General features: G+C 42.3%; 1 protein-coding gene across 1 annotated transcript; it reads left to right on the plus strand.

Annotated features, from left to right (window-relative positions):
* Nucleotides 1-6,662: 6,662 nt before the first annotated feature.
* LOC138870849 (uncharacterized) lies at nt 6,663-12,401 on the plus strand. The gene is made up of 2 exons (XM_070148689.1): nt 6,663-6,959; nt 12,351-12,401. The coding sequence occupies exons 1-2, from the start codon at nt 6,663-6,665 to the stop codon at nt 12,399-12,401; spliced, it is 348 nt and encodes a 115-aa protein (XP_070004790.1).
* The last annotated feature ends 538 nt before the right edge of the window (nt 12,402-12,939 follow it).

A 12,939-nucleotide genomic window follows, 5' to 3' on the forward strand; every position in this document is an offset into this window, starting at 1 on the left:
GCTGACAACGCTCAAGTACTGGGAGCAAAGAATCAATGAATAGAGCAACTGTTCATGGAAAGGGATAGAATCAGGGGTAAAATTGAGGAGATTGGGCATTACGTCACCATGAGGTGCCTAGCATGTGAGGAAATACCACGTGATACCCTTTTTGCTTCAGTCATGGGTTACGTCCACCGAATCATGGAAGAATTGAAAAGCTTGCAAAGGGGCCTTGCACCAAAGCCCGCAGAAAGGCTGAACGATGCCCCGTAGGCACCAAAATTCAAAGAGTTAATGTACTCCTAGTTAAAATCTGTATTTTTCTATTTTCAAAAGTCTGTTGTCTGTCCGTGTGTTTCCTTTTGGCATCAAATTATGTTAGTACTTCGGAGTCTGTATTTTGTTTTCCTTTTCCAAATGGGTAGTTTGTAATAGAAGTTTTAGTAATGAAATAAATTTTCCAAAAATTGGTGTCTTTATTTGTGGTAGAACTATGCACGGTCTGATTCATGCGGGGACATGATACGTAGGCAATCCACATAAGATTCGACCACCTCTAAAAGAAAAAGTGAATAAAATAAAGGAAAAGAAAGAAAGAAAAAGAGAGAAAGAGAAAGCAAATAAAGGAAAGTTTCAGAAACACCTAAAGGGCACAAGTAAAATAAGTCGGGATGATGCATACGGAGCAAAGACATGTTAGAAATGGTTAAACTGCCTAGGAACATTGCATTCCCCATCGTGCAATTGCAATATGTGTTAAACTCTAACGCTAACAAGTTTGTTGTTTTCCAGAGATTTCAAACCAGTTAGTTTGTTAGAACGTTCTGGCAGATTACCATTACCAAACAATATCCAAAGGGCCCATACCGAAAAGCATGACTAACTTAGAAAACAGTGTTGAAGATGAAAGGACGGAAAGTCAGATGCTGAAAGAGGCAATGGAAAAAATGGAAAAAATGGAAAAAATGAGACTGGAGATGAACGAAATACAGCTAGCCCTGGCTAGGGTACAAAAGGGGCCCGAACCACTCGTTACTCCTACTCTCCCACCAGGACACATGCCGGAATACCCTTCACCCGGCCCTTCGACAAGCTTTCCAAGTCACCACTACTATCAGGGAAGAAATCCCTATGATCCCCAAGCTCCACCACCCAATCAGAACCTTCCCCCACCAAATGTTCCTGTTTTTGTGGCACCCCCACCAGCCACGTTACAAAGATCATCTAGTGGGCCGTTGTTTCAGGCTCACGATAACCAATATTACCCCCTGAACCTACCCTCAAAGCACCCGAGCCATATACTTATAATCCTCACTTTGAAATCCCGGTGGAGACTGAAAAGCCGGCTAAGGGCCCGGAGCAGGACGAAGTGCTTTAAAAATTTAAAAGCCTGGAGCAGTCTTTTAGGAATATACATGGGTTAGGCAATCAGGTCAGTGTAGCTTACAAAGATCTATGTCCTTTCCCTGATGTTCAATTACCGGCAGGGTTCAAGATGCCAAAGTTTGATCTATACGAGGGGCACAGTGATCCAATGGCACATCTGCGAGGGTTTTGCAGCAAGATGAGAGGAGCAGGTGGTAAACATGAGCTGCTAATAGCTTACTTTGGTCAAAGTCTATGTGGGTCTGCACTGGAATGATACACAAGACAGGATCCGAGCAGGTGGTACACCTGGGACAATCTAGCACAAGCATTCGCAGGTCACTTCCAGTACAACCTTGAGATCGTCCCTGACCGTCTCACATTGTTGAAACTTGAGAAGAAGCCAGGAGAGAGCTTTAGAGAATTTGGGTTCCGGTGGAGAGAACAGGCAGCAAGAGTTGATCCTCCAATGAGAGAGGGGGAAAAGGTGGACTACTTTCTGTAGACTCTAGAGTCAACTTACTTTGGTCACTTGGTGACGTCAGTTGGCAAATCTTTCAACGAGGTGGTGAAAATGGGTGGTATGATTGAAGAAGGACTTAAGTCCAACAAAATCCTGAGCTATTCGGCAATCAAAGCAACAACTTAGGCCATTCAGAGCGGCACGGGAGGTGCGCTCGGGAAGAAGAAAAGAGAAGAGGTCGCAACAATAGAGGCAGGTAATTGGTCCAGATCGAGAGGTCCTTTACCCCACTACCAAGCCAGACCCCATCACCCAAATTACCCACACACTCCAAATTACCCCCCACAGCCCTACTACACACCACAAGAACCACATTTCTCCGTCCATCAAGACCAAACATATACCCAACCTCCGACTCGCCCACAGTGGCGCGTGCCGGCTCCCCAAAATACCTATCCACCTCCACAGAATACATATCCACCTCCACAAAACATATATCCACCACCAAGGGCCTACAGGAATCCCGCAGGGCCAGGTTTCCGGGGAATCAAGCTTTCAGAAATGAAAGGGTGCAGAGACAAAGAACATTCACTGAGTTGGGAGAAACCTATACTGCTTTGTTCCACAAATTATAGCCGTTAGGTTTGTTGAGTCCTGTTGAGCCCAGATTGCCGAATCCCCTTCCCCAAAATATGGACCACTCGGTAAGCTGTGAGTATTGTTTGGGGGCTCCCGGACATGATACCGAGAAGTGCTGGAAGTTGAAACGTGCAGTGCAAGATCTTATTGACACCAACAAGATCGAGGTTCAGACACCGGAGGCACCCAACATCAATCAGAACCCGTTGCCAGCACACCACGAAACCCACATGATCGAGCTTGTGCACGAAAGAGGGGAGCTAAAGAAACCCTCACAGACGGTGATGATGATCCGTACCAGTCCAAAAGGAAAGTCGACAGGTGGAGAAGAGGTGGTACAGTTGGAAAAGGTATACGTCAAGCCAGTAGTGGTGATGGGAAAGAGTTCGCCTGTTGTTGCAAAGAATCCAGAGCTGGTCAAAGTAACGGTGCGAGGGGTACCAAGCAAGCCAACATGCATAGGGCTAGTTGTCATCATCCAGTAATGCAGATGCCGATAACGAGCGAGAAAGCCGTGCCATGGAGCTACAGTAAAGCGATGGTAATGTATAAAGGGAAGGAGGTTGTGGAAGAAGTATGTGAGGCCCAGGGCTTAACTCGTTCGGGAAGGTGTTTTGCTCCCGTAGAGTTAAGAAGTTCTAACCCAGCATTGGTAAAGAAGCCAGTGATGGAGGAAGAGGCTGAGGAGGTTTTGAAGAAAATGAAGGCACAAGACTACTGCATTGTGGAGCAGTTAAGAAAGACCCCAGCACATATTTCATTACTATCACTGCTGATCCATTCCAGCGATCATTGCCAGGCACTGATGAAAATCCTGAACGAGGCCCATGTTCCGGATAAAATCTCTGTAAATCACTTGGAGAGGATAGTGCACAAAATCTTTGAGGTAAACCAAGTGACGTTTTCTGATGATGAATTGCCAGCAGAGGGTACAGAACACAACAAAGCCCTATACTTGACCATGAAATGCGAAGACTCGGTGGTCACCCGAGTATTGATTGATAATGGATCAAGCGCCAACATCTGTACTTTGACTACTCTGAACAAGCGGAAAGTTGATCATGACCGGATTCACAGGAACAATGTCTACGTCCGAGGTTTCGATGGAAGTGGTACCGACACGGTGGGTGATATCATACTGGGATTGACCATTGGTCCAGTGGAATTCACTATGGAATTCCAAGTTGTAGACGTGGAAGTATCATACAATCTTCTATTGGGGCGACCCTGGATCCATGCCGCCAAAGAAGTGCCTTCTACATTGCACCAGATGGTGAAATTTGAATGGGACAGGCAGGAGATAGTGGTGCACGGGGATGACGGTACAGGCATTGTGAGTGATGCCATTGTGCCATTCATAGAAATTGATTACGACAAAGGTCCATGGGTGTACCAGGTTTTCGACGCAGTTTCAGTGGATAAAATTTCTGAAGGCGAGGACCTTCCACTTCCCAGGATCGCAGCTGCGACCTTCATGGTAGCCTCGAAAATGCTAAACAGCGGGTTTGTACCAGGAAAAGGTTTGGGGGTTGATCTGCAAGGTATGGTCCAGCCAGTTTCTTTGCCCAAGAACCTGGACACTTTTGGGCTAGGATTCAAGCCTACGACAGAAGATGTAAGGCGGGCCCGAAAGTTGAAGAAGAAAGTTTGGGTTCTTCCCAAGCCAGTTCCACGTCTTTCCAGATCCTTTGTCAGAGTAGGTATCAGAAGGTTGTCAGTCCCCAAAATTCTCGGACCTCTGATTGGGTCAGATGGAGATTTGAATCAGGGTTTTGAAAAGCTGTTCGCCGACGTCAACGTGATAGAAGCTGGAGAAGGTTCCAGTAGGGCAGATATACAGTTTGTGGGGCCTAGGGCCAATATCAACAATTGGGCAGCTACTCCTCTTCCTACCCGGAGGGAGTCTTGGTAGTTGGCTCTGGATTTTCTTTCTTGTTTTCTGGATTATTCCAGAGTTGTAATCCAGTTTTGTTTTATTTTTGTATTTGACAAAAGCTTGAAGCTCTGTTATCCCGCATTTTAATAAAGTGAAAGTTTTCTCTCTTTATTTTGTTTTAATTCTGTTTTCTTCTTTTCTCTTTCTGAACAGTTCTCTTTATACTGGTTCTAATGACATGGCATGCACAACGAATCTTCAATCTAGTCTAAAAAATCAATCTGATTCCGAACTAATTGTACAAGAGGTCAATTATGATGAGGAATCAGAATACGATGAGGATGAAGCCTTTGAAGAGATAAACAGATAATTAAGCAGTTCGAAGAGAAACCCAAGCCCAATTTGAATGACACTGAAGCTGTCAATTTAGGGGATGCAGACGATGTCAGGGAAACCAAAATAAGAACCCACATTGAGCCGAACATCAGGAAGTAACTAATCAAAGCACTCATTGAATTCAAAGATATTTTTGCATAGTCGTACGATGACATGCCGGGCTTAAGCACCGATCTAGTGGTTCACAAATTGCCCACTGACCCGGCGTGCTCTCCCGTCAAGCAGAAATTGAGGAAGTTCAAGACAGATATGAGTGTGAAGATTAAAGAAGAAGTAACCAAGCAACTACAGGCAAAGGTTATTCGGGTCACTCGATATCCTGATTGGTTGGCTAATGTGGTGCCAGTGCCGAAGAACGATGGGAAGATCAGAGTGTGTGTCGATTACCGCAATTTGAACAGGGCAAGCCCCAAGGACAACTTTCCATTACCCAATATCCATATCTTGATCGATAATTGTGCCGGACGTGAGATCAGGTCTTTTGTAGATTGCTATGCTTGATATCATCAGATTCTGATGGATGAAGAAGATGCGGAAAAGACGACATTCATTATGCCGTGGGGGACTTATTGCTACGGGGTAATGCCTTTTGGCTTGAAGAAAGCTGGGGCAACGTACATGAGAGTAATGACTACGATGTTTCATGACATGATACACAAAGAGATTGAGGTGTACGTAGATGATGTGATCATAAAATCTAAGCGTCAGGAAGACCACATGACAGACCTAAGGAAGTTTTTCCAAAGACTTCGAAGGTACGACATTAAGCTCAACCCGGCCAAATGTGCATTTGGTGTTCCATTTGGAAAGCTGTTGCGATTCATCGTCAGTCGGCGAGGCATTGAGTTGGACCCGTCAAAAATCAAATCCATCCAGGAATTGCCACCGCCGAAGAACAAAACAAAAGTAATGAGTCTGTTGGGAAGGTTGAATTATATCAGCAGGTTCATCGCTCAACTCACGGCGACTTGTGAACCCATTTTTCGGCTACTGAAGAAAGATGCTGCGATAGAATGGACGGCAGAATGTCAGGAAGCCTTCGACCAAATCAAGGGGTATCTATCAAACCCACCTGTGTTGGTCCCACCTGAACCAGGAAGACCGTTGATTCTCTATCTAACGGTACTGGAGAATTCATTTGGTTGCGTACCGGGGCAACATGATATCACAGGAAAGAAGGAGCAAGCCATCTATTATCTCAGTAAGAAGTTTACGGTCTATGAGGTTAAGTACACTCAACTTGAGAAGACGTGTTGCGCCCTAACTTGGGTGGCACAGAAGTTTAAACATTATATGTCATCATATACTACTTATCTCATTTCACACTTGGATCCACTGAAGTATATTTTCTAGAAGCCTATGCCCACAGGGAGGTTAGCAAAATGGCAAATATTACTCACGGAGTTCGACATCGTCTATGTGACGAGGACGGCCATGAAAGCCCAAGCATTGGCCGATCATTTGGCTGAGAATCCTGTTGATGAAGAATACGAGCCATTGAGGACATATTTTCCTGATGAAGAAGTGATGCATATAGATGAGTTGGAATTATCTGAGGAACCAGGTTGGAAGCTCTTCTTTGATGGAGCCGCAAATGCAAAAGGAGTTGGAATAGGAGCGGTACTTATTTCTGAAACAGGACATCATTATCCTGTTACGACACAGCTACGTTTCTATTGTACCAATAACATGGTTGAATATGAGGCATGCATTTTGGGCTTACGGTTAGCTGCAGACATGGATGTACATGACGTCTTGGTCTTGGGAGACTTGGACCTCCTGGTGCATCAAATCCAGGGTGAATGGGAAATATGGGATTTGAAGCTTATACCATATCGACAATGTTTGCACGATCTGAGCAAGCAATTTCGATCAGTGGAGTTCAGACACATCCCAAGGGTTCACAATGAGGTTGCCGATGCTTTGGCCACTTTAGCATCGATGTTGCACCACCCAGACAAAATTCATGTTGACCTGTTGCATATCCAAGTTCGTGATCAGCATGCTTATTGCAACATGATAGAGGAAGAAATGGATAGAGAGCCATGGTTTTATGATGTCAAGGAATACCTCAGGATGGGGACATACCCAAAGCAGGCCACCAGAGATCAAAAGAGAGCCATTCGGCGATTGGCAAATGGATTTTTCCTCAGTGGAGGAGTGTTATACAAAAGAACACCAGATTTGGGATTGCTGAGATATATAGATGTTGGTCAAGCCACGACAGTGATGACAGAGGTACATGCGGGAGTTTGTGGGCCACATATGAGCGGATATGTATTGGCGAAGAAGATTCTTCGAGAAGGGTATTGTTGGCTCACTATGGAGCGTGATTGTATCAATTTCGTGCGAAAATGCCATCAGTGTCAGATACACGGAGATTTGATTCATTCTCCACCAACAGAATTGCATACAATGTCAGCACCATGGCCATTTGTTGCATGGGGAATGGATGTCATTGGACCGATTGAGCCGACATCTTCCAACGGTCATAGGTTCATTCTGGTCACCATCGATTATTTCACCATGTGGATTGAGGCTAAAACTTTCAAGTTGGTAACCAAGAAGGCAGTGGTGGATTTCGTTCATTCCCATATCATCTGTAGATTTGGTATCCCCAAAGTGATCATCACGGACAATGGCGCTAATCTTAACAGTAGTTTGATGAAAGAAGTATGTCAACAGTTCAAGATTACACACCGTAATTCCACCCCGTATCGTCCTAAGGCGAATGGCGCGGTTGAGGCAACCAACAAGAACATAAAGAAGATATTGAGGAAGATGGTATAAGGGTCCAGGCAATGGCACGAAAAGTTGTCATTTGCATTGTTGGGATATCGCACTACTGTCCGCACTTCAGTAGGTGCAACTCCTTATTTGTTGGTATACGGAACTGAAGCAGTGATACCGGCAGAATTAGAAATTCCGTCCCTCCGGATTATCGCTGAGGCTGGGATTGATGATGATGAATGGGTCAAAGCCCGATTGGAGCAGTTGAACTTGATTGATGAAAAGAGATTGGCAGCAGTATGTCATGGCCAGTTGTATCAAAAGAGGATGGCAAGAGCATATAATAAGAAGGTGCGTCCCAGGAAATTTGAAGTAGGACAGCAGGTGCTGAAACGAATCTTGCCACATCAGGCCGAAGCAAGGGGCAAGTTCGCCCCGAATTGGCAAGGGCCGTTTATTGTGACCAGAGTGTTATCCAACGGCGCCTTATGTCTAACAGATGTCGAGGGAAGATGAATCGATATGGCTATCAATTCTGACGCAGTTAAGAGATATTATGTATGATTTCTTTTGATTATAATTATTGTTTGTTTGTACTTGGCATTTATCGGAGAATGAAATGACAGAGGCAATTCTTTCTTCTATCCAAACACTTTAACCTTTTCTTCCCCCTTTGAGCCTTATTTATTCTTTCATACCCCTCTTTTGGAATCAGTAATGAAAATGAAAGAAAAGAGAAGAGAAAATAATGATAATAAAGACAGAAGAAAAGTCACAAGAAAAATAAAGGAATTGGGAACTACGTTTGACCTGATTCCTCAAGAAGGATACGTAGGCGCCTCACGGCTCGTTCATAGTGTAACAAAAAACAAAAAAATCCCTAAGCAAGAAAATTGGGGCAGAAGTTGTGTTTATAATTTTGGGAAGGAAGTTTGATTCCAAGAGTTGTAATGTTTTACTCATCAAAATTATTTTGAACCTTTTGATACCCTTTTTCTTTTAGCCATACACAAAAACCTATATTGATGTCCAAAAAATACCTCCCGATCAGTATCCGAGAAGTGCCAAGTCATGCAAACGGAAGTTGGGAATAACACTCTGATCCCCAGCAGAGAAGAGGATCATAAGTTGGAAATGAATTGATAGCCGAAAGAATCCCCAACAGAGAGAGTCATATCGGTAACACTCCAATCCCCAGCTGTAAAAAATAAAATAAAATGAGAGAGTCTTATCGGTGAAAACCTCCACAGGCACCATAAGGCGACGTAAGTTGAGAGAAATAAAATGAGAGAGTCTTATCGGTGAAAACCTCCACAGGCACCATAAGGCGACGAGAGTTGAGAGAAATGAGAGAGTCTTATCAGTGAAAACCCCTCGAAGGGCACTGTGAGGCGACATGACAAGATTGGCGGAAAGGATCCGCATTTGGCAAAGAGTTGAGTGCCTGTTTATCCCCAACAAGATGAGGCCATCCAAAAGATTGATTGATACAAATAGACGGGGTTGATTAATCCGGAATGCACGACATGATCGTTGGGATCGGTTATATCATTCAAATAAGTTCTTTTCTTTCCTTTTCCCCAGCATTTGTTCAGAAAGATTTCTTCTTTTTCTATCTTTTGAAATCATCACTTTTTCATTTTTTTGGTCTAAAGACTTTATCTCCCCAGCAGTTTGTTTTTGAAAAGGATTTTCAGAGCTGATTACCAGTTGCCAAGATGGTGCAAAAACACAATATGGATAGGATGGGCCAAAGATAAGGCGACAAAGCGAAAAGAAGTTTGCCGCAAGACCAAATAATAAATGGGTCTAGATTCCAAGAGGACCAAATTTCCAGGGGAAGTTGGAGAAAAATAGAAAAACAACAGTTGAAAAGTTATGGATCAAATTCCAAGAGGATCCCCAGCAGATTTGCGAGATGCAGGAACAACTCCGACAGATTATCGACCAAGTTCCGCGATGGTCGGACAACACAGAGCGGGGAAGGAAGAGAAAAGAAAAACCATCCCCAGCAGGAATATCCCCAGCAAATAATATCATCCCCAGCAAGTTTTGTAATAAAACGCAAAGCAGGGAAAGGAAAAAGGGAAAAACCATCCCCAGCAGGAGTGGCACGACCACTCACCACGTTTTAAACTAACAAATTTTTCTTTGATTTGAAGCAGGGGAAAGGAAATGTTATTGACAGCGGGAAGACATGGCCACAAAGAAGATTATCAAACTGGGGAAGAAAATTTTCTCTCATTGCGAAAATTTTCTTGAAATCAGATACCCACTTAGGGAAGATGGAAGATAACACAAGTTTTGAAGGAAGTGGAATCTCCAGCAGTTTACGGGAGAAGGCAATACAAGTTTTAGAGAAAGCAATCTTGGAAGAAGCAAGATAACCCAAGTTTTAAGGGTAGTGGTCTTTGAATCAGTATCATCCCCATCATTGTTAAAAGGAGGAAAGTAACTAGTCTTAAAGAAGGAAGATAATTCCCCAACAGTGTTATCCCCGGCAGGTTTCAGAGAAGTGAAAAACACCAGTTTGAGGGAAGTAATTGCTGATGAAGTCAGGAGCCCGCCTGTAGAATGGAGGTTGTTAAATTTTAAGTCGATGAAGTCAGGAGCCCGCCTGTAGAATGGAGGTTGTTAAATTTTAAGTCGACGAAGTCAGGAGCCCGCCTGTAGAATGGAGGTTGTCATATTTTAAGTTGACGGAGTCAGGAGCCCGCCTGTAGAATGGAGGTTGTTAAATTTTAAGTGGATGAAGTCAGGAGACCGCCTGTAGAATGGAGGTTGTTAAATTTTAAGTCGATGAAGTCAGGAGACCTCCTGTAGAATGGAGGTTGTTAAACTTTAAGTCAAAGAAGTCAGGAGCCCGCCTGTAGAATGGAGGTTGTTAAATTTTAAGTCGATGAAGTCAGGAGCCCGCCTGTAGAATGGAGGTTGTTAAATTTTAAGTCGATGAAGACAGGAGCCCGCCTGTAGAATGGAGGTTGTCATATTTTAAGTTGATGGAGTCAGGAGCCCGCCTGTAGAATGGAGGTTGTTAAAATTTAAGTCGAAGAAGTCAGGAGCCCGCCTGTAGAATGGAGGTTGTTAAATTTTAAGTCGAAGAAGCCAGGAGCCCGCCTGTAGAATGGAGGTTATTAAATTTTAAGTCGATGAAGTCAGGAGCCCGCCTGTAGAACGGAGGTTGTTATGTTTTAAGTTAATGAAGTCAGGAGCCCGCCTGTAGAATGGAGGTGTTTATTTTAAGAGTTGTTGTTGAAGTCAGGAGCCCGCCTGTAGAACGGAGGTTGTTATAATTTTAAGTCGAAGAAGTCAGGAGCCCGCCTGAAGAATGGAGGTTGTTATCATTATAAGTTGCAGACGAAGTCATGAGCCTACCTGGAGAATGGAGGTATTATATTTTAAGAAGTAGCTGAAGTCAGGAGCCCGCCTGTACAACGGAGGTTGTCATATTTTAAGTTGACGGAGTCAGGAGCCCGCCTGTAGAATGAAGGTGTTTATTTTAAAGTTGCGGTTGAAGTCAGGAGCCCGCCTGTAGAATAGAGGCTGATTTATTTGCAAAGTCGCTATTAGAGTCAGGAGCCCGCCTGTAGAAAAAAGAAATACACGTTCGAGTTGAAGTTAGGAGCCCGCCTGCAGAACAGAGGAATACATTTCAAGATCAAGTCAGAAGTCAGTAATGCGGAGGGTTACAACAAAAATACCCCCAGCATGAATCCCATTCCAGAAATCAGAAAGAAGACTACAGGAGCAAGTCGAAGATAGATATGATTCTGTAATCATTAGTTTAGTCTAGCTTTTGTTTTCTTTCTAGCAATGGTGTAATAAGGAGGTCGAAAAGCAGTAGTAACAGCATGCAACAGCAGTAACAGCAACATCGCAGTCCCATGGTAGTCCCAGCTACCAAAACTTCCCGAACTACATTAACCTGATTCCCTTCTAGCCAGAGATATGTAGGAAACCTTTGAAGCTAAGGTTCGGTTAAATCTTTTCAAAAACGCTTCACACGGAGTATTCCAATGGGCAAAAATTGCTCGTGTTCGCTCACTTTATCTTTGCACGAAAACTCTTTGTGTTTTCGGACAAAGAGGGGCAGCTGTGAGCACGTGATTTTTTGTTTCACGAAAACTACTCCAAAAGAAATCGAAAAATAAAACAAATTGCCTTTGGGTACAATTTAGAGAATTTTGCGTAACGTTTTGGATAATTATTTTTGTATGTGAATGTTTATTTTGTTTTAATTAATTCAAAAATACCAAAATACATGTTGCATGTATATTTAGGATTTAATTGTGCATTTTTGAATTAATTAAACCATATCCTATTTTTAAAAGAATGAAAATCACAAAAATATGAATTTTGGTAGCTTTGTCATTTTATTGTTTAATTGTGTGATTTTATTTTAATCAATATTTGATTTTGTGTGTTAATTATTGTTAAGGGTTAATTAATTTCTTTTAAAAAATAATCTTGGTTTTACAATTTAATTTAGGAATTTTTATTTTTAGGAATTAAAAGAAAATGAAAAAAATAAAAAAAAAATTGGGGGAGATCAAAAATTCAGAATTAGAAATATATAAAATAGGTTGACTTTAATGTTGAGGAGGTCAGTTGAGTTTGAGAGTAAGAAAGTCTAGTCTGCTTTGATTGCTGAAAATCAGTTAAATGAGTAGGGTTTCTTGAAAGTGTTCTTCTTTGAGAGTTAAAGAATAGAGAGTCAGAAAGTACTGTTTCATTGCATTTCTGAGTTTGTTGTGGGTTTCCCCGTTACTGTTCCATTGGTTATTGCTGAGATTTTGCTGGTTTTAATCTGTTATTGGGCTATTGTTGTTTGCTGTTGTTGATGTGCTGCTACTGCATCTGCTGTTTCTCGTCTTCCTCTTCTTTTGTTTCTAATACCAGGTACACGACTGTAACACTGGCTATTATAAGCTGAAATATGGGGAAGCATGAATACATATAAAATGGAAGTCTGAAGTTTGATTTAGCTTTTTCTTTGTTTACTGATTGTAGTTAGAACATTTTGTATACTACTGCTATGTAGATTTCTGCTGCTTTGTATAGTTGGATTGTTATATGTTGATGCCTAAGTAATGTAGACGCAATGGTTTAGTGTAGTTTAGATTTGATTTATATATGATTGTATAAAGTGGACTGAAGTTGGACGTGTATGTTTATGCTAATTAGCCTGCATATTGGTGCTAATCACCAATCTTGATGTAAGATGATTTATCCATGTGGTTTAAATGTTGAAAAAAATCAGAATAGTTTGAAGCATGAGACAAAAATATGAGATTTACATCTTTCACGTGTAGTGATAAGTAGAAACTGGTTGTCATTTAGGATATAGGCATTAATTCAAAGACATCCTTTTGACATTTGTTTGCTAATAACATTTCCATATCATAGCTTCAAAATATTGGGTGTTTTGAATATTGATCTAGTAAGGCTAACTTGAATCAATTGGTTTAATCAGTCGCTTCACATCTTT

Source organism: Nicotiana sylvestris, chromosome 6 (assembly GCF_000393655.2).
Source record: "Nicotiana sylvestris chromosome 6, ASM39365v2, whole genome shotgun sequence".
NCBI classification, from domain to species: domain Eukaryota; kingdom Viridiplantae; phylum Streptophyta; class Magnoliopsida; order Solanales; family Solanaceae; genus Nicotiana; species Nicotiana sylvestris.